Source organism: Pelobates fuscus, chromosome 11 (genome assembly GCF_036172605.1).
Source record: "Pelobates fuscus isolate aPelFus1 chromosome 11, aPelFus1.pri, whole genome shotgun sequence".
In the NCBI taxonomy this organism is placed as follows: domain Eukaryota; kingdom Metazoa; phylum Chordata; class Amphibia; order Anura; family Pelobatidae; genus Pelobates; species Pelobates fuscus.
In genome coordinates, this window is record NC_086327.1 from 25,524,514 (window position 1) to 25,548,825 (window position 24,312).

At 42.7% G+C, this 24,312-nt stretch overlaps 1 protein-coding gene and 1 long non-coding RNA gene across 2 annotated transcripts in view; one reads left to right on the forward strand and one right to left on the reverse strand.

The window, feature by feature from the left end:
• LOC134577512 (uncharacterized) overlaps positions 1 to 24,312 on the forward strand; it is a 747,008-nt gene that overhangs the window by 435,544 nt on the left and 287,152 nt on the right. The gene's annotated exons all lie outside the window — the stretch shown is intronic.
• LOC134577071 (insulin-like growth factor III) lies at positions 494 to 13,224 on the reverse strand. Its single transcript, XM_063435711.1, has 4 exons — positions 12,995 to 13,224; positions 4,152 to 4,326; positions 2,046 to 2,174; positions 494 to 1,752 (listed from the first exon to the last, which is right to left on the reverse strand). The coding sequence occupies exons 1-4, from the start codon at positions 13,043 to 13,045 to the stop codon at positions 1,739 to 1,741; spliced, it is 369 nt and encodes a 122-aa protein (XP_063291781.1). The 5' UTR covers positions 13,046 to 13,224; the 3' UTR covers positions 494 to 1,738.

Consider the following 24,312-nt stretch of genomic DNA (forward strand, 5'->3'; position numbering starts at 1 on the left):
CGAGTAGGAGGCGTGTGTTGGGGAGTAGAAGGTATAATCACGGCTGTTGGGTTAAGTGCACTCCAGCAGTCCGTGAGTTAGTGGTGGTTGAGTGGGTTGGTCGGAGGTCGTACTGGATGTGTCTGTCCGGATTGGTTCCTTATGTGATCACTTCATCCGGGGGTGGTGTGTGTTGATCATTCCTCGTTATGGCCAGTGTACTCTGGGTAGTGTAGTGTCTGTAGTGCTGGCGGGTGTGTCATTAGTAATTTTGTAGACTGCCTCTGCCCGTTTTAAAGTGTCATAATATTGTTCTTTAGAACAGATGTCCAAAATTGATATTTTCATCCCAAGAATAAATGTCCCTTTTTATACATGACTTTTTTCCCATTGTCTCTTTCTATAAGAAGAGATCATATGAACAGAGTCTGTAAGACTGTAATAACGTCAGAAGAAATCTTAAATAGAGATTGCTGTTTAAAAATTGAAAATACAGTAAAAACACATACAAACGTACAGTAATTAGATTGTATTCAGGAAGCAGATTTACCATCTTTATACCTTAGGTAATGAGAGCCTATAGTTAATGAATGCAGAAAGCATAGTTAAAACAGAGCACCAAAAGATGTATTTGATGTAAGATACAAGGACCTCACGTCTATCCTCAATGTATTGGTTAGGGCTGTGGTTTGTAATTTTGTTTTGACAATGGCTCTTCCATTATTGAAAAATATATATTTAATGAATCCTGCAAAACAGCCTTATCATGTACCATTGTTAGAGGAGTCTTCATTTCACTTGGGAAGGCCAGGCTTTGCTGCAACAATAACCAATGAGATATGAACATTTGTCTGGAACCTTAACAATATGGCCGGCTTGCTACAACCACTGGACACACAGCAAAATGGCGTGAGGATCTAAATTTATGTTTCAGCCAAAGTATTATGGACCAGCAAAAAAAACTGGATCAAAGTGAATTCTTCTTATTTATCACAGATTTATATCCTGTTGTTTTTTTTGTTGTTTTTGTTTTTCTCATGTCAAGGAGTGATATACCCTGGAATTACTTCAATGATCTGAGATTCTTTAGAATTCAATATAACGGTCTTTTTTGTTTTCAAAGGAAGAGCGAGCTGTACACCATAGCTCAATCAACGTAAGAAATCTTCCCTCTGCTCTCATTGTAGTGACTTTAGACAATCAAGTAGCCATTAAGAATGTACGGGACAAATGAAATAATTTTGCCTTGATAAACCCCCAAATTCTTGAAATATTGAAACCCAATGAAGCTGACGAAATGTTTCCCATGTCTTGGTCTTCTGTAAAGAGTTTGTAGTCTACCTTTTCCTGATATAATGAGAAACCAGAAAATGGCTCAGAAACAGAAATCCATTTAGCACCTTACTATTACTAAAAATCAATCCCGTGGCCTATCTTAGGAAACTATCTTTGACTACTTGTGTATGTTAAGCTTGGCCTACTAACATGAAGACGGTGGCACGGCGGTGTGGGTGTATGTACATAGCTTATCAGAAAGAGTTCGGTCAATATATGTTGATTTCCTCTATATCCGAGGCTTCCACAGGCTCAGGATAATTTACATTATCCATCATTACACCCAGGATTTATTGTCCATTAGTTCCTTTTTATTGCACATTTCCATCATAATAAATGTCTCCATAGTCTGAAATTTGCGGACGTCCTTGATTTCTTTTCATACAACTTTGGAAACAATGGCTGGAGGCGCGAAAGGATCGTCCTAAGTTCTTTGATCTGTAATAAATAAAATATTTTACAAATATATATTTTTTAAACACAGACAGATCCTAGAACACAGATAGTAGAGAGTAGAGAATAGGAATTGGAGGGGGGGGGGGGGGGGGGGGGGGACAGTCCAGACGCCATAACTACTATAGCTTAATGTAGTGGTTAGGCTGGGAACAGTCTCTCTAGTGTTTATCACACCATTTCTGAGTGGTATCACAGAATAGCTTTCCAAATCTGAACAACAATTATGGGCTGTTTACTCAACAATATAAAAGGCTTTGAGAGTCCGCATTACTCACCTTCTCTGCCCGTTGTGTTTGTAATTGGAGCAGCACAATAAGATTCGAGGATGTTCATGTTACAACCACAGAAGCAGCATTCTTCCACGATTCCCGGTCTGTTTCTGTTACGCTGCGAGACAGCTTTACCTATAACACAATACAAATAGCAAGTAGTTCAATAAAAACAAAGCAGACAGAAAAATCCAACAAAATGTTTGCAAAATGTAATTTCACTGACAAGTCAAAATATTTTGTCCCTACAATGATTATGTTGGAATTTATTGGAGCTATGTGCACGGACAAATGAACAAACCTCTCTAGTGACATTCTAAAGGCCACAGTTTTTTGGACATAAGAAATCGTGTTGTTGTTTTTTAAATGTATTTTTATTGCGTCAGGTGTGCGATAGTGCAGGGTAATGTTTCACACAATGGCAGTAATAACCACAAAGAAAAAAATGTAATCGAAAGATAAAGCACACAGCTATAGACTTTGTCCTACCGTATAGTATGTGTGACTAATTACCAATCACCGTGTCTGGGACATAACGTTTTGTAGTGGATTCTTGCAATAATGTTTCTGACCCTGACCTTCTGAAACCATAATGTAGTCCATCAGCTTTTAATAATTAAAAATACCTGCCCTTAACATAGACTTCAGGCTCAATCACCCCCCAAATACTACAGCCATTATCCACCCCTCATATGCAAACTGTAGCCCCTACTTCCCAAAATACACTTACTCACTCAACCACACACTCACATTACAGTCCTTATTACAGACTCCACACACACAGTACTTTCCCCATAAACGCACTACAGCCCCTTCCCTTACACTACATGCCCTCCCACACAGAAAGAGCCCCTATCACACACACACAGTACAGTCCTTTTCACCTACACATTACAGCCCCTATTACCAACACCTACACTACAGTCCCTATTACCAACACCTACACTACAGCCCCTTCCCTTACACTACATGCCCTCCCACACACAAAGAGCCCCTATCACACACACACAGTACAGTCCTTATCACCTACACATTACAGCCCCTATTACCAACACCCACACTACAGTCCCTATCCAAAATACACTACAGACTCATCCACTCTATGTACACTACAGCACCTCTACTAAATACTACACCACAAACAACCCTTTGTAGACACACACACTGCCCCATAAACATCCATATCCTTACCAAACAACCCCACAAGCAGAATCCCCGACATGCACCATCACAAGCAGCCCCCAAACACATACAACACAGGCTGCATCCCCACATGCAGACACAGACACCATACTTGCTCAACCCTGTCACAACAAGCATGTCAATGTGCATGCTCTGGCTAAACAAACACAGGGCATTTCCAAGTGCAAGAGGAGGGGCTGCCCCAGGGGGCATCAAACTGACATCAAACCCACATAGGCGGAAGGGGGGGGGGATGGAGGTTGTGTTATTGCTGATAGCGAAACAAGATTGATAGTGATTTAAAGGGATATTGCCCTATAGTTTTCTGGCACTATAAGCACTACAATTTTAAAACACTTTTTATTAATGCAGTTTATTTACTAATATATTAAATGGTATATTTAGTATATTTAATGTATTAAGTATTAGACACTCTATAAATTTATTGTTTGGTATAATCATTTAGTAAGTTGCACCTTGTCCGCTAAGTAGAGCGTGGCATGTCAAATGGACTGACTTTAACACCCTGGCTATGAATGATGAGAGTTACAGTATGTTAAATGGAGGTACACCCAAAACTAGCATAGTCCCCTAATCTGTTGTGAACACCACTATAATGACACTGTACCCTTATAGCAGGGGTTCCCAACCCAGTCGTCAAGTACCCCCTAACAGTCCAGGATTTAGGGATTATCATGTTGTGTCTAAAGTGTTTTCTTTCTTTTTCTAAAAACACCTTAGACACAACTGGGTAATCCCTAAATCCTGAACTGGTAGGGGGTACTTGAACTGGGGTGGGAACCACTGCCTTATAGGTTCAGCACTGTGACGTCTACCTGAAGACAAGAAATGCACTGCTAATTAATTCTTGGACTGAATTTGAATATCTCTGGAATTCGTGATATTATAATATGAAAGAAGTAGACCTACTGAAGTAGAATCCTGTCGGACCACAGACGAACTGAAGAATGTCCACTAGTTCCGCCCCACAAAGCATTTCCTTTGCACGTACCCTTGGGCATCGAGCACTGGAAGACTCCACACACAACACAAAACACAGAAACAGGCACAATGCAATCCGGCTGGCTGAAAGGTGAAACACTTTCTAGGAAAAGTAGATAAAAAAAAACAAAAAACCTGTAAACTTTTAAATGTAAACAATGTGAAGCGAAGGTTTGCAAAACAATCAGGGTTATTCCAGAAAGTGGGATTTCAATGTAAATTTCTAAGTTAAGGACAAAGTAGCTTAGGTGGACTTTTTGTTTGTTTTATATTTTCTCGATCAGCTTAACAACGATTAACCGCTTTGTTCTGGGACGTACATTTAATATAGGGGATTGTAGTCAACATGTGATTGTGATATCTAATAATAGCCAATAATACAAACACATTTCTCAGCCTCTGGACAAACACCGACATGTTTGTTTGGTGGTGCGAGTGTGTGTGTGTTGGACGTAAGGTCATGGGTAAACAGCTGTTGATATGTTAGACAAGATAATAGAATTCTCAAGCAAGAAACAAATAAAGCAATTGTTGACTGTCACAGAAATTTAAACATACGCATATAAATTACTCCTCTAAATAATTAAACAGCTGTGCTCCTCATAGCAATTAGATAGCAGGCCACAAGAAAATGCATTGTTATGCACTGATGTTATTCCTATTTTCTTTTAACTATTTAATAGTGGTTATTGGTTCTGCATTGGTTCTTTCATATGGTTGTGAAATATATGTAAAATATGCCGTTCCATGCGATTTTGCAGGGCTATTTAATTGTCATTATTATTTATATTAACCAAGAGTGGGCTGCGGAGTTGGAACTCCTGATAACACCACCCTGCAGAAATGACGGATTAGTCAAAACTAGCTCTGGGGATGTTTGTGATAACACAAGGTCTAACACAAAATAAAAAAAAACCAATACAACAACAATAAGATAGCTTAGAATTGGGACCCATGGATGGGTTTCCCATTATGCAGAATAGACACCTGCCTTCAAGCGCCAATCCTGCAAGAGGCACCTATTTTCAGCACTTGTAATGTGCTTGTTTAGCGATTAAGTGGCTAGCGGGATAGATAAGTAACAGGGGTCTTGGACAGTGTCCTCTGTAGTCCACTCAGCCTCCTATACTTGATAGCTTAGCTGCAGGAACATTTATAGAGGGTGTAAAGCTCAGTGCTGTCCCAGAACATCCAGTGTCTGTGTGTGAGACTGGACAGGAAGTGGAACAGATCACACAGGAAATGCCGTGCAGGGAGCAACGGGCATCATTGAGTGATACACACTGTATAACATCTCCATGAGCTCTGCTATCAAGCATATAAAGGTGACTGGACAACAGAAGACATAGGAGGGTGAGTACTTTGCAAATAACTCTTCAGACTCCACATGTCCTAATCATTCCTTTTCCCTGTCCCTTAAATTGAACCTCTTCAAAAACCTAAACAAACCATTTTCTTAGTACCAAAGTTAAGCAATTAAAGCCTAAACCTGAAAAACCCTTTCCTGTAAGAATTAGTTTAACTCCTCATGTACCCCAAAGCTAAATGTAACTCAACTCTAACTCTAAACTCAATAACCCTACACACCCACTCAACCTAAATACTAAATTCAACACTACTCTAACTCTAAAAGAGAATAATTCTAAACACCCCTTATACCACATCGTGATCCTGTTAAAGTTTTAAGTTCTCTTAACACTAAACACTGTATATAATCAGACCCAGCACCACCATAAGGCAGCACAGGCGCCCAGGGGGTACCATGTCCGAGTGACTGTCAGGAATGACATGCACAGCACTTCTACTCCTGCCAGTCATTCCATGTAGCGTGACCACACAGACTGCAGTAGAGGGCCTTCTGTATCCTGTACCTGGTCTGACAGAAAGGCGCCCGCTGAGAGCACCAAACATCTTTCTGTCAGTCTGGGTAAAAAAGTAACGAAGATCCTCTACCGTGCTCTGCACAGCCACGCTTCAAGTAAGCAGAAACTCCAGAGGGGAGAGGTGAGAGAGACCACAAAGGGACCGGGGAGGGGGAGATAGAAAAACACAAAAGAGGGGGTGGGGGGATAAAGAGACACACACAGAGGGGAAGGGGGGAAAGAGATAGGTAGGGAGACACATAGAGGGGAATGGGAAAAATAGAATCACAAAAGGGCTGCGGGGTCAAAGAGACACTGAGGAGCTGGAGAAGGAAAAGAGACAGAGAGAGTCTGGGGGGAGACAGAGACATGTATAGGGGCTGGGGAAGGAAAGAAAGTCACACAAAAGCAGCTGGGGAGGGGCTGGGGAAGGGTAGAAAGAGACACACAGAGGGACTGTGAAAGGGGAAAATTACAAACACAAAAGGGACTGGGGGTGAAAAGAGACACAGAGACACACCTTTGAAGACACACAGAGACACGTCTTTAAAGATGCATTTTTTTCAGGGCGTGGGTGGCAAAATGCATCTTCATTTGTGTAGGCAAAAATCCTTGCACTAGCCCTGTATGTAATCTAACTCTGACATTAACTACCCTTTAACTTTAAACCCCCCTTAACCCTAACCCCTTCTAACATTATCTTACCCAGAATGCTTTTACATAGCTGCATATATTCACTATAATAACAGATTCAAACACAATATGTTACAAGCACAAATATAAACATGCATACATAGACATAGCTGTCAAATATCAATATATGGCGTGTTTTTTTTTTTAAATTACAAATAACATATCCATATACATCGACATATACAGATACAGCATAGAAACAAACAACAAACAGGATACAAAGACATAAGTACCATCATGAGGGAGTATCTATACTTATAATAACCATAAAATTACTCCCTCAGTGGGCATTAAGCCTGTGGAGTGAACTTTCTCCATTGTTATATACTATGGTCTGGTGCTCGTGGGACTGGGTTATGCCTGCAATGTCCAGTTAAAGGTCACTCTGTGCACCATAACAACTTCACTGGATTGAAGTTGTGCTGGTTTACCTTCAGGGGTAAAACCGTTCATAAACCCAAAGTCTTTCTCCAATAGTATTTAGCTACACCCCATCCTACTCTCCAGCACCATTTAGCTATACCCCATCCTACTCTCCAGTACCATTTAGCTATACCCCATCCTACTCTCCAGCAGCATTTAGCTATACCCCATCCTACTCTCCAGCAGCATTTAGCTATACCCCATCCTACTCTCCAGCAGCATTTAGCTATACCCCATCCTACTCTCCAGCAGCATTTAGCTATACCCCATCCTACGCTCCAGCACCATTTAGCTATACCCCATCCTACTCTCCAGCAGCATTTAGCTATACCCAATCCTATGCTCCAGTACCATTTAGCTATACCCCATCCTACTCTCCAGCAGCATTTAGCTATACCCCTATCCTACTCTCCAGCAGCATTTAGCTATACCCCTATCCTATGCTCCTGCACCATTTAGCTATACCCCGTCCTACTCTCCGGCAGCATTTAGCTATACCCCATCCTACTCTCCAGCAGCATTTAGCTATACCCCATCCTACTCTCCATCACCATTTAGCTATACCCCATCCTATGCTCCAGCAGAATTTAGCTATACCCCATCCTATGCTCCAGCAGTATTTAGCTATACCCCATCCTACTCTCCGGCAGCATTTAGCTATACCCCATCCTATGCTCCAGCAGCATTTAGCTATACCCCATCCTATGCTCCGGCAGCATTTAGCTATACCCCATCCTACTCTCCGGCAGCATTTAGCTATACCCCATCCTACTCTCCAGCAGCATTTAGCTATACCCCATCCTACTCTCCATCACCATTTAGCTATACCCCATCCTATGCTCCAGCAGAATTTAGCTATACCCCATCCTATGCTCCAGCAGTATTTAGCTATACCCCATCCTACTCTCCGGCAGCATTTAGCTATACCCCATCCTATGCTCCAGCAGCATTTAGCTATACCCCATCCTATGCTCCGGCAGCATTTAGCTATACCCCATCCTACGCTCCAGCAGCATTTAGCTATACCCCATCCTACTCTCCAGCAGCATTTAGCTATACCCCATCCTACTCTCCATCACCATTTAGCTATACCCCATCCTACTCTCCAGCAGACCAGCACCATTTAACTAAACCCCATCCTACGCTCCAGCAGCATTTAGCTATACTCCATCCTACGCGCCAGCAGCATTTAGCTATACCCCATCCTACTCTCCGGCAGCATTTAGCTATACCCCATCCTATGCTCCAGCAGCATTTAGCTATACCCCATCCTACTCTCCGGCAGCATTTAGCTATACCCCATCCTATGCTCCAGCAGCATTTAGCTATACCCCATCCTATGCTCCAGCAGAATTTAGCTATACCCCATCCTATGCTCCAGCAGTATTTAGCTATACCCCATCCTACTCTCCGGCAGCATTTAGCTATACCCCATCCTATGCTCCAGCAGCATTTAGCTATACCCCATCCTACTCTCCGGCAGCATTTAGCTATACCCCATCCTACTCTCCAGCACCATTTAGCTATACCCCATCCTACTCTCCAGCAGCATTTAGCTATACCCCATCCTATGCTCCAGCAGCATTTAGCTATACCCCATCCTATGCTCCGGCAGTATTTAGCTATACCCCATCCTACGCTCCGGCAGCATTTAGCTATACCCCATCCTACGCTCCGGCAGCATTTAGCTATACACATGTCATAACGCTTCTCTGAGATTCTTCAAACAGGAAACCTCTGATTATTAAGACCAAGAGTGCCTCTGATTGGTTAAAAGAGTAAGCTGACGCACTTCGCCAATCAGTCGTTCCCCATTTACAAAATGGTGTAAGAAATGTACGCATTGAGAAAGGTGCCATAACTACTATATGGTGATGTAAAGGCTGTGGGTGCTGATGTTTGGTTCTGGATAAAATAGTTTTTGAGTGCAGGCTACAGACTACACACAGACTACAGAGTATACACAGACTACAGAGTACACACAGACTGCAGAGTACACACACACACAGACTGCTGAATACATACACACACACAGACTGCGAAGTACACACAGACTGCTGAGTACACACACACACACAGACTGCTGAATACACACACACAGACTGCTAAGTACACACAGACTTGTGAGTACACACAAACTGATCAATACATACCCCATCCTATGCTCCAGCAGCATTTAGCTATACCCCATCCTATGCTCCAGCAGAATTTAGCTATACCCCATCCTATGCTCCAGCAGTATTTAGCTATACCCCATCCTACTCTCCGGCAGCATTTAGCTATACCCCATCCTATGCTCCAGCAGCATTTAGCTATACCCCATCCTACTCTCCGGCAGCATTTAGCTATACCCCATCCTACTCTCCAGCACCATTTAGCTATACCCCATCCTACTCTCCATCACCATTTAGCTATACCCCATCCTACTCTTCAGCACCATTTAGCTATACCCCATCCTACTCTCCAGCAGCATTTAGCTATACCCCATCCTATGCTCCAGCAGCATTTAGCTATACCCCATCCTATGCTCCGGCAGCATTTAGCTATACCCCATCCTACGCTCCGGCAGCATTTAGCTATACCCCATCCTACGCTCCGGCAGCATTTAGCTATACACATGTCATAACGCTTCTCTGAGATTCTTCAAACAGGAAACCTCTGATTATTAAGACCAAGAGTGCCTCTGATTGGTTAAAAGAGTAAGCTGACGCACTTCGCCAATCAGTCGTTCCCCATTTACAAAATGGTGTAAGAAATGTACGCATTGAGAAAGGTGCCATAACTACTATATGGTGATGTAAAGGCTGTGGGTGCTGATGTCTGGTTCTGGATAAAATAGTTTTTGAGTGCAGGCTACAGACTACACACAGACTACAGAATACACACAGACTACAGAGTACACACAGACTGCAGAGTACACACACACACAGACTGCTGAATACATACACACACACAGACTGCGAAGTACACACAGACTGCTGAGTACACACACACACACAGACTGCTAAGTACACACAGACTCGTGAGTACACACAAACTGATCAATACACACAGACTACTGAATACACACAGACAGACTGCTAAATACACACAGACTGCAGTGAGTAGTGCAGTGTCTAAGGGGTGCAATGTGTGTGTGAGGGTGCAGTGTGTGTGTGAGGTTTACAGTGTGTGTGATGGGTGCAGTGTGTGTGTGAGAGAGGGATGTAGTGTGTGTTTGTGAGAGTGCAGTATGTGTATGGGGTGCAGTGTGTGTATGAGGGATACAGTGTGTGAGGTTTACAGTGTGTGTGATGGTTACAGTGTGTGTGAGAGAGGGGTGCAGTGTGTGTGTGTGTGTGTTTGTGTAAGGGATGCAGTGTGTGTTTGTGAGGGTGCAGTGTGTGTGAGGTTTACAGTGTGTCTGTGATGGTTAAAGTGTGTGTGAGAGAGGGGTGCAGTGTGTGAGTGTGTGTGCGCAAGGGCTGCAGTGTGTGTGACGGGGAGCAACGTGTGAGAGAGGGGTGCATATGGTCTATATTGTGTGTGGGTTTTTTTTACTTAAAAAATAAATGCTTTATGTCATTCCCCCTTCTTCTTAACTTTGGCCATGAAGGGGGGACATTACACTGGCTGGTGGTCCAATGGTGTGAACTTCAGCTCCTCTGGCTGCATGCAGACTCTCTTGTCCTGTTGCAAGCTGTGCGCTGTGTCAAAGCGTTGCCATGGTAACATGTGGCAACGCTCCGACCAACCTGCTCGTGGGAGGAAAAAACAGCCTCCTGGGTGCTCCTCCTCTCCTGCAGCCTCCTGGGCCCTCCTTAGCTCTCCTCTCCTGCAGCCTCCAGGGTCCTTTCCTCCCTCTCCTACAGTGAAGTGCCATTGGACCGGTAAGGGAGATCTCCCCATCAGCCCGAGAAGGCAGATTGTAAAGCCGCTTCTGCATGGGCCGGCAGGGGAGATAAAAGGATCTCCCCTGACAACCTCGGCACATGGGCATCGCGGTGGGGTTCCTATGCTTGTGGGGCCCTCGGGAAACTGTCCAGCATGCCAATGCGGAAAACACGTTCCCCATATAGATGCATTGACTCAATGCATCTCTATGAGGAAATGCTGATGAGCGGAGAATGGTGTTTTGCCGAGCATGAACTATAGCCTCCCAATTCTTTCCTATGGAAAAGCATTGAATTGGTCTGAGTTCATCAAGTTTGATGATCTCAGCCAACGGGGTGGGGCAGAGCCAGCCAAAAGGAGACCTGCGCTGCGCTGGAATTGGTGAGTAAATAATCTTTTAACTGCAGGGAGAGCAGGACTGGCCACCTAAACAGCGCTATTAGAGCTATAGTGTCAAGAATATGTTTGTATTGCTGACACTATAGTGTTCCTTTAAGGGTTACTTCAAGCACCATAACCACACCAGTAATTTGAGGTGGTTATGGTGCCTGGATTTTAACCCACTTGCTTCCAGAGGCAGCTTTATTGGAGCATCATTAATCAACACGGATGGAGAGTTTCAGGCTCACTAAATGTCAATTCTATGCATATTTCTATGTTACATTATTGGCTGAGAATGGTCAGCAGGTGGGAACTGCATATAGCTTCTGCAGTTCTGCTGGGAGTAGCCCATAGATAGCAATTATGTGGTTTATAGACTAAACATTAAGTAAAATCTGAACAGAACATGTAGGCAAAAATTTTGATTTGAAAAAAAAAAAAACTAATCTGCACTATCAGCAGTGCTAAGTTTAATTTAGATTTCAATTTGCTGCAATTCTAAATACAACTATACGTATACAATATATCACAGGATATGTTAATGGAATTCTCTGCCTGAAGAGGTGGTTTTATCAGAGCCCATACAGATGTTTAAAAAATACTTGCAAAACCATAACATACAGGGATATCATTTCTAATTAGTTGGGTAATAGCTGCTTGATCCAAGGAGATATCTGACTGCTATTTTGGGGTCAAGAAGGAATTTGTTTCCTAGTTTGTTGCCAAATTGGGGGCGCTTCAGACTGGGTTTTTTGCCTTCTTTTGGATCAACAGCAAAAACAGATGTGAGGAAGGCTGAACTTGATGGACGTGAGTCTCTTTTCAGCTATGCAACTATGTAACTATGTAACGGTAGTTTAATCTGTATAAATGACCATTTTAAGACAATGGTGTTTGCAAAAAAAGAAACATTTTGTTTTTCTCAGTAACTCAATGGAAGAACAGAATTTTTCAAGGTTGGTATGACCAATGACCATGTCTCAATGCACATTTCATTGATTAGACCTGGAAAATAATAAGATAATGTGCTGATAGTGGTGCAATCTCCATGGAAACCAGTGTAATGTTCAGTGTGATTGCACAACAAATGGAACTTTACCCCAGAATTCCTCTTTGTAGAGAATTCCTGATTTATCATAAAAAAAATTAAACCCTTAATAAAGCATCAACCGAACAGTTTTTGATTAGATTTTATATAAACACAATGCATGCTAATAAAAACAAGTATCTCATTAGATTTTAACAAATAAGTTGCAGATTAACCCTTTCACTGCCAGCGGAAGGGAACAGTGCTTCCCACTAGTGCAGCAGTTCAATACGGTATATCTTAACTCCAAAAATGAAAAAGGAGCACAATATTTTGCAGACCCTGGTGAGGAGAGAGTTAACCCTTTCGGCATAGGTTCAGAGAAACACTGATATTCAGGCTAGATTCTAGAGTATTCAGGATTCGCAAACATGCAATAAAAAGGGAGGGTGGGGATATGTTAAATATTTTTATTCTTTTTCTAAAGAAAATGCCAAATAAAGTCAGATTACCTTTTTTGCCAGCTCTGTACATTTCTGCTTTTTGGAAGCCAGGAGACACATTCTGTCACTGGGCTGTATTATCCACAATATGACAGTATTCACAATATTTAACAGCCTGGGCTGCTGCTCTCAGGACTTTGCTCTGTAGGTTTCAGGCCATCTGCCAGCAAGGTCTGCTGTCCAGGAGGTGTTTCGCCTGAGAGTGGCCCATGGGAAGGTGAAAGAAGCTCCATGAACTAAAGATCTGAAAGGTGGAGGAGGATCTTAAATTGCTGTCCAGCTTGAGGAGGGGGAAGGGTATTTTACCTAAATTTCAGTTTGCTACTCAAATATTGCGCTTGTCCGTACCTTATAATTTATTTTCACTGGCTCTTATCCAACGCAACTCAGAATAAAATGATTGTCAAATGTAGAATTCTCAGTTATGACCAAACTAGGAACCCAACAATTATTACCAAACTTGGAAACCCACGGTTATTGCCAAACTTATAACTCCACAATTATGACCAAACATGGAACCCCACAGTAATGGCCAAACTTATAACCCCACAATTACGTCCAAATGTGGAACCCCACAATTATGAACACACAAGAAAATCCACAGTGATCAACAAGCTTAGAATCACTCAGTATTGACCAAATGGGAAGTTTTATAGAGACGGCCAAATGTGAAACCCTACAGTTATGAACAAGCTTGGATATCCACAGTGATGGCCAAATTTAGAACCACATACATGTGGCTGAACCTGGAACCGCACACATATAGCAAAGTGTGGACTGCTAGATGTTTGTGGAGTACATTTTTCATGATGCTCAACCAGACTCTCAGAACATCATGGGAAATGTAGTTTACAATGTTCCAAGTTTGACCATCACTGTTCTAGTTCCTTTAAAAAGGAAATTATTGATGCAATTTGTTTTAGAAAGCCCCAACATATTCTGCCGCACTATGCAATAGTTTGACAAAACCTAAAGAATAGAAAAGTAAGTCATAACCATAACTACTGAGTGTCTGATGAAGTGCCAGTGAGGTACAAAACGCGTCAGTGGTGACTTTCACTCTCCCCCCAGTGTGTCCTAACTGTATGTTTAAATTGGGATAAAGAATATTTATCCTTACAAAAAAGTAATTTACCAGGAAGGATACATTGAGATTTCTCTCATTTTCAAATGTCAGTATAACAGAGCTTAGGAAAGTGATAATAGGCTAACTGAAGATTCCTCAGCTTAGTGTACCATTAATAGAGCCGGGATTGATGGCTATGCTGTAGGAAGACACTAAACGCCACCTTAAAGGCAGCACATGTCTCACAGTCCCACCTTCATCCTTCCACGGGGACGAACATGCATTAGAATTGGCAATAGTGGAAATTCTAAAACATGCCAATTTTTTTTATTTTTAAAAATGAGCAAATGTTAATGGAATCTGATTTACGAAACCCTCAAAAATCTTCTGCTTTGACTGCACACTTTGATGTATTATTTTGTAAAATTGGTAGAATGGAAAATCAGTCAACATGACTAAGGACCCAACAGCTATCCTCTGATAATTAATATTATAGACTCGAAAGCGATTTTTTTTATGTGCTGCTTTTAATTTATTTTTTACTTTTTTTGTGGGGCCTTGTTTCAATTTCCTTTTTTTGCTCATCTGAACTCTTTCTTTGGCTGAAATACAATTACCAATTCCAAAATAAATCACGATTGGCTTGTTTTCAGTTTAGTTGCTGAATAACTCCACAGGCTTATGTTGTACTAACTAGTCCCAAGAGATACCATCCTTATCTTAGTATTCACCTAAGTCGCCAACAGTGCAATCGTAACTTTGCAGTATAAAAGACTCACCCTGCTCACCTCTTATAATCAGCCCCTGGGAGATAGGTACAGGAGATATCTTCTTTATGTGTGCATGTATACTACATGTACTGAAGTGTGATTTTATACTATGCCAGGTACATATGTGTGTTCTGATCACATTGGTCTTAGTTGTTGCCTTACCATTTTTTTAATTTAAAAGAAAATAACAATTATTTTTGCAGTGCAAGATGATTGTACAAGCAGGTTAAGACATATAAAACAAGAATGGAATTACATAGAAGGTTAACCAAATATGTCACTGATTAATACTGCACTTATTTTGTTATATTAAGTATGTGATGAGGGCATAGAATAATATTGCCCTGTAATACACACTTATATACCTAGGTAGATAAGTGTGAAGACCGGGAGACTGGTAAGTGAGCTGTGTTGCCCAGGTCTATGAGCGATTAAGTAGAGCAAGCCTTTAACACACATGCATATCGGTTTAGATAAGTGTGCTTGTGCCTACCCGGGAGGCCCTGCGTCAGGCTAGTGTCGGTCTACCACGGAGCATATTGAAAGATGCATACATAATCTTTGAGGCATATTAATAAAAGGTAGGAAACAATAACAGAATAAGCCAAAGAAACATAGTGAGCCGTTCCAATTGGTCAGCTTGCCACCCACAGGTCCTTGCAAGCACTGAATAAAAAACATGGTCATCTGCAATACATGAACGTGTTCTTCTATTCAGTCAAAAGTGACCCAGTAACGATTGTCCACTTAAATTCACAGGACAGTAACGGGGGACAATACTTAGGTAGGTCACAAAAAATTGTGTTTCACCAAACAAGGATCTGCAGACACTTCTTGTATTGAGATATGTCCACATTGATGTCTCCAGCCTTGTCTCAGATGTCTGGTGGTATATTCATACTGATCTGTTTCACATGGGTCTGTTCAAGGTCATAATTGATCATTGTAGTGGTATACAGGGCAATATTATTCTATGCATCAATGTTGCATTATGTTGTGACCATGCACAATGAGACCGCAAAGAGGTGCTCTTGACATGTCCCAATGTTACCTAGGTAACACCATCACCACCTGATTGGTACTTATGGTAACTTTGGAACATCGCTGGGGGATTCTGGTCTAACGACAGGTGCACCTTAATGAATAAACTACCTAGGACAAACTGACGGGTGAAACCAGACACAACATCCTTGTAGCCCCTGTAGCATAACTTTAATGGTGGTCTAAATTTCTAAAATGTAAGCAGGTGCAGGAACGTTGCTCCCCAAAATGTAGAAGTCACATTGTCAGTGGAAGCTAGTTATTTTTTCACAGAAGAAATCCCTTTAAGAACCAATATAATTAATTTGTGGATTTTCTGTGACATTAAAGGAACACTCTAGGCACCCAGACCACTTCAGCTTAATGAAGTGGTCTGGGTGCCAGGTCCAGCTAGGGTTAACTAATTGTTTTATAAACATAGCAGTTTCAGAGAAACTGCTATGTTTATCAATTAGTTAAGCCTTCCCCCTAATCCTCTAAAGGATAATGTCTCACTGACAGCCGCTAGAGGCGCTTGCGTGATTCTCACTGTGAAAATCACAGTGAGAGCACGCAAGCGTCCATAGGAAAGCATTATGAATGCTTTCCTATGTGACCGGCTGAATGCGCGCGCAGCTCTTGCCGAGCGTGCGCATTCAGCCGACGGGGCGGAACGGAGGCGGAGAGGAGGAGGAGAGCTCCCCGCCCAGCGGTGGAAAAAGGTAAGTTTAACCCCTTTTCCCCTTTCCAGAGCCGGGCGGGAGGGGGTCCCTGAGGGTGGGGGCACCCTCAGGGCACTCTAGTGCCAGGAAAACGAGTATGCTTTCCTGGCACTAGAGTGGTCCTTTAAGTCAATGTCATACACTTTAAATACATCCTAATAGCACAGGGAACCAGGGGTGGGGCTGTTCTGGAAAATGTTAGGTGACTTACTAATAACAATGTAATAATTATGTAACTAAAATGTAATTTCATCAAGAGCAATGTATCTTATTTACACAGACTGATTTCTAAACACATTTATTGTAGTTTAAAGACACATTACTGGGAGTATTATTGCTGTGGAGCTCTGTTATACACTCAGACACGTTACTGGGAGTATTATTGCTGTGGAGCTCTGTTATACACTCAGACACATTACTGGGAGTATTATTGCTGTGGAGCTCTGTTATACACTCAGACACATTACTGGGAGTATTATTGATGTGGAGCTCTGCTATACACTCAGACACAGTACTGGGAGTATTATTGCTGTGGAGCTCTGTTATACACTCAGACACAGTACTGGGAGTATTATTGCTGTGGAGCTCTGTTATACACTCAGACACATTACTGGGAGTATTATTGCTGTGGAGCTCTGTTATACACTCAGACACAGTACTGGGAGTATTATTGCTGTGGAGCTCTGTTATACACTCAGACACATTACTGGGAGTATTATTGCTGTGGAGCTCTGTTATACACTCAGACACAGTACTGGGAGTATTATTGCTGTGGAGCTCTGTTATACACTCAGACACATTACTGTGAGTATTTTTGCTGTGGAGCTCTGTTATACCCTCAGACACACCAACAATATAGAGCTCCTAGAAAATAGGGACATTAGATTTGAAAAGAAGAAGAGAGGGATTTGGGCCCAAAATAGGGACTGTCCCTCGTAAATAGGAATACTAAAGAGGTATGCAACTGTCAATAATACACAGGCGAACACACACAGTGTGCCTTTAAAAATAAGTTTGTCTGCCAGTTTTGGATCGTGAAAGCAACTCTCAAATGTCTTGCACCTGTTGTGTTTTCTTTGTTTTAGTACGAGGGACATAAAATAAATTTGGAGTTTAAATAGGTCTGTGTTTCCCTTTCCCTTTCTGTTGATTTTATGACCATGGCTAGCAGCCTTGACTATTAATTGCCCAAACAGGTTCAAGCTGGTTAGCTGTACAGCCAGAGGGTAAACATGCCCTTGTTTTCTTAGTAGTGGGGTCTTCAGCTCTGTTACATTGCTGAGACGGTTGGAGGAAGGGGACAGACAGACAAGAAATTGAGAAGATTAGGTAACTGACATAGCAACAGTTTGTTTTTTTCACTGGATAGCTGACTATAGCTACGACCAATTAGACTGCAAGTACCGCACACAATTCCAATACACAACTGTATCTCTGCAATCTCACAGCACAACACAGAAAAATCTATGTTTTCTCACACTTGCAATACTTAAATATACCCGTGCATTTTTATACGCAGACAATACACACAAATACACAATTGCATTGGAACACTGGAACACATCAAAATGGCATTATACGTCAACACATAATGATACTACACACAAATGCAAGTGAGAGGTGGGAGTGAGTCCTCTTTTCTTCATTGTACAAAAAGTGTAAATTTCAATAGAAATTGTCACTTTTATAAATTAAACTTGCCTCCCCCCTCCTTTTTTTTCCTGGCTATTTTTCATGGCAGCATCACTCATGGGTAGCTCCTCCCCCAGCCAAGACAGGACAGGAATTAATAATTTAATTAATCAGACTGTTAAGTATAGAAGGTAACCCCTCCCTTCATATCACAGTCTAATTATAAAGCTAAAGGATAATGGGTGGGAACCTGATGCTGCCAGGAAAAATAGCCAGGAAAAGAAAATTACGGTAAGTATTGAGTACATTTTCCTTATTCCTGGCTAATCATGGCAGCATCACTCATGGGTAATACCGAAGCTGTAAATTTCAGTAAGGGTCGGGAAAATTAAATCAGTCTCATAAACTGAATTTCTGCAAAAATATAACAAATTTCATTTATGAATAGAAGACAAAACACCCCTGTCCTTCCTGTAGAAATTCCAGAATTTGGGAATTAGAAGGATGGATAAATTCAACATTTTTAGTAGACGCCCAGGTCTTGATCTCTTTCTGGACTCCAAGAGAGTATTAATCACTGCTTCTGAAAGGCCTAAATTATTCAATCTCTAAATTATTCAATATTCATGTCCCAAAGTTCAGAAGTCCTGGATTGGGATGAAACACCAGCCCTTGGCTCACTAGGTCCATCCTCAGTGGTAGTGGCCAATGGTCTGTCAGGCTCAACTTGATTAACAAAGGGAACCAAGGTCTCCTTGGCTATATCGGAAAATCACCTTCCTTCCATCATTTTGACCATACTTTTCTCAGGAAATTATGTATCATCCTTAGTGGAGGGAATGCATACCCCAGATCGAAGTTTCACCATTGTGACAGGGCATCTTGCCCTGACGACAGTTGATTTGGATAAAGAGAGTAAAACTTCTGAATCTGACAATTCTCTGCTGTGGCCAGAAGATCGATCTGTGGTATGCCCCACCGGAGAGTGATTTCCCTGAACACCTTCAGGCGAAGTTTCTATTCTCCCGGAAGAATGTCTGATCTGCTTAGGAAATCTGCAATCTTGTTTTCAGTGCCCAGAAGATAGACTGCTTTCAGACCCTGAAGATTGGATTGGGCCAGAGCCATAATCGGAGACAATACTTCTAGAAGAAGCCTGCTGCGGGTGACATCTTGATTGTCTATATATGATGCTACTGCCCGGTTGTCTGTTTTTATCAGAACCAATGCATTTGTAATGAAATGCAGGAAACTTCGAATGGCTTTTAGAATTGCTCGTAATTCCCTCAGGTTGGAATGTAGGGGACTCTCTTTGTGTGTCCATTTCCCTTGTTTCCATAGAGAATCACAGTGGGCACCCCATCCATGAGAACTTGCATCTGTCAATGGTGTGCACGATTGGTTCTTCCAGAGGGAATCCTTGACTTAAGTTTCTGCTTTCTTTCCACCAGCTCAAATGTTGTTTCACCAGAGGATGAATATGTATTTTATCTGATCTCGTCTGCTCTTTCTTTGTTGAACTGTTGAAGAAAACACCTCTGGATTGGTCTGAATCTCCATTGAGCCCATTTCACTGATCCTATTGCAGAGGTCAGATAGCCCATCAAGCTCATAAGATTTCTTGTCTGCGTATGCTTGATTCTTGAAGTATTTTTCATGTTGTGTTGTATCTTAATAATTATTTCTGGATACAAGTTTACTTGTGCCTTTGTGGTGTCTATCCCAGGCCCTAGACATATTATTCTCTGAGAAGGGATAAGTGTGCTCTTTTCTATATATATTAACCATCCATCGTCTTGTAGTATTTTCATGATGGATTGAGTGTGAAGGGTAACTGTCTGACGAGAAGGATCCACTATCAGGATATCGTCCAGATAGTGGAAAATTGTAATTCCTTGTTTTCTTAAGAATGCAATCAAAGTAATGAGTGTCTTGGAGAATGTTCTCAGAGCCAGACTCAGACCCAAAGGAAGGCCCCTGAACTGAAAGTGTTTTCCCAGAACCCCAGACTCTTAGAAACTTGACATGGTTCTTGTGGACTGGGATCTGGTAGTAAGTATCTATTGATGTCATCCATTCTCCTTCCACTTCCCCTGAGGCTTTGGTGCTAGGAATACAGTAGAGTATATACCTTTGAACTGGTCTTCTTTCGGGACTTCCTCTATTACACTTTGGTTTAGACATTTGAGAAGTTCTTTCATGGCTTTTTCTTTTATGCCTTTTGATACTCTATTTTACGAAGATATGTCTTCTTGGAAACATCTCAAATTCTTTTTTTTGTAGCCTTCCATTATGATGGATAAAACCCATGTGATGTTTAAAGGGACACTATAGTCACCTGAACAACTTTAGCTTAATGAAGCAGTTTTGGTGTATAGAACATGCCCCTGCAGCCTCACTGCTCAATCCTCTGCCATTTAGGAGTTAAATCCCTTTGTTTATGAACCCTAGTCACACCTCCCTGCATGTGACTTGCACAGCCTTCCATAAACACTTCCTGTAAAGAGAGCCCTATTTAGGCTTTCTTTATTGCAAGTTCTGTTTAATTAAGATTTTCTTATCCCCTGTTATGTTAATAGCTTGCTAGACCCTGCAAGAGCCTCCTGTATGTGATTAAAGTTCAATTTAGAGATTGAGATACAATTATTTAAGGTAAATTACATCTGTTTGAAAGTGAAACCAGTTTTTTTTTGTCAATCATAGCCAGGGGAGGTGTGGCTAGGGCTGCATAAACAGAAACAAAGTGATTTAACTCCTAAATGACAGTGAATTGAGCAGTGCAATTGCAGGGGAATGATCTATACCAGGGGTAGGCAACCTACGGCACTAGTGCCATGCACGGCACTCGAGGTGTCTTTCCACGGCACTCAAGGCTGCTAGAGCCAAACAGGGTCTGGCCTATCAGGAGTCTCAGTGAAACTTCAGATATCTGCTAATACAAAGAGGTAGTGAAGGACAATCCTCAATTTATGCATTGCAGCACGTAGAGGTAGTGATCTCAGATCAGTTCCTCCCAGCACTTGTGAATAGGAATCCACACTGTAGTAGAGCAGCCCACAGCTGAATTTGCAGCTCCTGTCCTTGACCTGTACCTGCCCAGGCTGGTCCCCACTGGAACCCAGGGAAGCCACCCACACTGCTAGATATACACAGACCTGCAGAATAAGCCTCCCCTCATACAAATAATACGAACAGCCCACACACAAACATACACACAATCCCCACAAACGCAACACCACTAACAATCTACATACATGCACACAATTCCACATGCAGCCTCTCACATGCAAAACCCCAAACAGCCCCCATACACTGGTAAAAGGAGAGAAAAGGCTGCGCCAAAAATGACTTAAAAATACAATAAAATAAGTCCCAATAAAAGTAAACAAGTAAAACGAAGGATAAATGTCAATGTTTGTTGTATTGGATACACTGGTGGAGTGTTCTCTCTTCTTATGATGTTTTGAATCCTCCCGTGATTTGTAAAATATAAAAGGGAAAAGGACCAATTGTGCCGGTTGTGGGGTAAGTAGTAGGTAAAAAAAAAGGAAATGTGTAAAGAACTCACATTTTCATGAGCTATAACCAGCTCAAGTGGAATAGGCGTTCTGCAGTATAATCCCTGCTAGTAGGATATCACGGAAATCTGGTCCACTTTGGGTCTGGTGCTGTCCAATTCTCAGGAGAAGGGAGAGAAATATATAGACAACAGATAGTGCTCTCCGTAGATAAAATGTGGTATAGATGCAAAACAATAATAAATATACTCACAGTGTAAAGTGCAGATGACACTGCACTTGAGATATGGCGTGGGTGGTATAATCCCCACCTTAGGATGTGTAAAATAGCCAGGAAAGGAGAATATAAAATAGTAGTAATAAAAATATGAATGGCACAAATGTAAAGCCAAACGTAATTTATTGTTTAAAAGTATATAATAAAATCCATTAACGCGTTTCACCACTAAGGTTTTTTCAAAAGCCCCCATACACTACCTAACACACAATGTGACATATCCATCTACACACAATTCCACGAGCAGGCCTCATACACAGCCCACATTCATATGTATTATACACGATACCATAAACTACTAATGAACATATACAATATAATAGCTCATATATGCACAAATACAAAATTACAAATTACAAATTACAAAGCAATTACAGTATAAATAACACAAGCAGAATACGGCAGCACACACAACTCAATTTAAAAAAATAGGATCGGCAGGGCCGTTTGAAGGAATTTGGGGGCCCCAAGCAAAATGGACATGGTGCCCCCCCCCCCTCTGCACACAAAGCATAAAGGAACCACAGCATAGCCATACAGTTTAAGTTCACCCACACTTTATATAAATAAAAAAGGTTTACAGTGCAAATACTGCTGTTGCATATAATGTGCATAAAACTTGAACATTTTCAGCAATTAAAATTCCCTGTGTTCTCCTCATCTCCCCTTCTCCTCACCCCCTCCCTGTGTTCTCCTCACCCCCCCCCCTGTGTTCTCCTCACCCCCCCTGCCTGTGTTCTCCTCACCCCCCCTGCCTGTGTTCTCCTCACCCCCCCTCCCTGTGTTCTCCTCACCCCCCCTGCCTGTGCTCTCCTCACCCCCTCCCTGTGTTCTCCTCAACCCCCCTGTGTTCTCCTCACCCCCCCTCCCTGTGTTCTCCTCACCCCCTCCCTGTGTTCTCCTCACCCCCCTCCCTGTGTTCTCCTCACCCCCCCTCCCCGTGTTCTCCTCACCCCCCGTGTTCTCCTCACACACCCCCGTATTCTCCTCACCCCCCCCGTGTTCTCCTCACCCCCCGTGTTCTCCTCACCCCCCCCCGTGTTCTCCTCACCCCCCCTCCCTGTGTTCTCCTCACCCCCCCTCCCTGTGTTCTCCTCACCCCCCCTCCCTGTGTTCTCCTCACCTCCCCTCCCTGTGTTCTCCACACCCCCCCTTCCTGTGTTCTCCTCACCCCCCCTTCCTGTGTTCTCCTCACCCCCCCTCCCTGTGTTCTCCTAATCTCCCCTTCTCCTCACCTCCTCCCTCCCTGTGTTCTCCTAATCTCCCCTTCTCCTCACCTCCCCCTCCCTGTGTTCTCCTAATCACCCCTTCTCATCTCCTCACCCCCCGTGTTCTTCTTACTCCTCCCCCTCCCTGTGTTCTTCTTACTCCTTCCCCCCTCCCTATGTTCTTCTTTCTGCCCCATGTTCTTCTTACTCCCCCCCCCTATGTTCTTCTTACTACTCCCCCCCATGTTCTTCTTACTACTTCTTACTTCCCTCCCACCCTCCCTGTGTCCTTCTTATTCCCCTCCCCGTGTCCTTTTTACTCCCCTCCCCCTGTGTCCTTTTTACTCCCCTCCCCCGTGTCCTTTTTACTCCCCTCCCCCGTGTCCTTTTTACTCCCCTCCCGTGTCCTTTTTACTCCCCTCCCCCGTGTCCTTCTTACTCCCCCGCCTATGTTCTTTTTACTCCCCCGCTCCCCCCCCTCCGTTCTTCTCACCTCCCCTTCCCTGTAGCTTGGCCGAGCTCAGGGTGCACTTCCTGTCAGTCCGGCCGGGAACAGGAAACTGAATCTCCTGTACCGCGTGGTACCCGGCCGGACTGACAGGAGGAAGAGGAGCTTGGCCACGCTACAGGGAAGGGGAGGTGAAGAGAGAGGCAGTGCTGCAGCCGCCTGAGGCTCTCTATAGAGCGCTCAGGTGGCTGCAGACTTATAGGAAGCACCGGCCCTGCTTGGGGGCCCAGGCCAGCTCGGGACCCAAAGCAATTGCTTGGTTAGCTTGCCTGGTAGCGACGAGCCTGAGGATCGGCACGCTACAGGACATCACAATCCTATATCGGCACAGTGCTGGTAAAAGGTTGCCTACCCCTGATCTATACAATAAAACTGCTTTATTTAGCTAAAGTAATTTAGGTGACTATAGTGTTCCTTTAAGGTCCAGATAGAATAGAACATCTGAAGTCTTCCTCTAATCTACCCCATCTGAACCTGCATACCTTCAATAGTTTTTATTAGTAGTTCTAGGTCCTTTCCATCTTGTGCTTTTGCCAGAAGTTGTCTGTTAGTAACTCCTCCAGTTCATGTTTCTAGAATATTCTCTCCTGGGTCTGTAAGCTCTGC

What these genes read in the sequence shown, in the direction of transcription:
- LOC134577071 (XM_063435711.1), bottom strand. Translation starts at nt 13,045, where the DNA reads ATGTGTCTCCTGGCTTCCAAAAAGCAGAAATGTACAGAGCTGGCAAAA. An exon ending in GTACAGAGCTGGCAAAAAAG is followed by an intron (nt 4,327 to 12,994) that starts GTAATCTGACTT and finishes TACTTTTCCTAG; the next exon opens with AAAGTGTTTCACCTTTCAGC. An exon ending in TCCGACAGGATTCTACTTCA is followed by an intron (nt 2,175 to 4,151) that starts GTAGGTCTACTT and finishes ATTGTGTTATAG; the next exon opens with GTAAAGCTGTCTCGCAGCGT.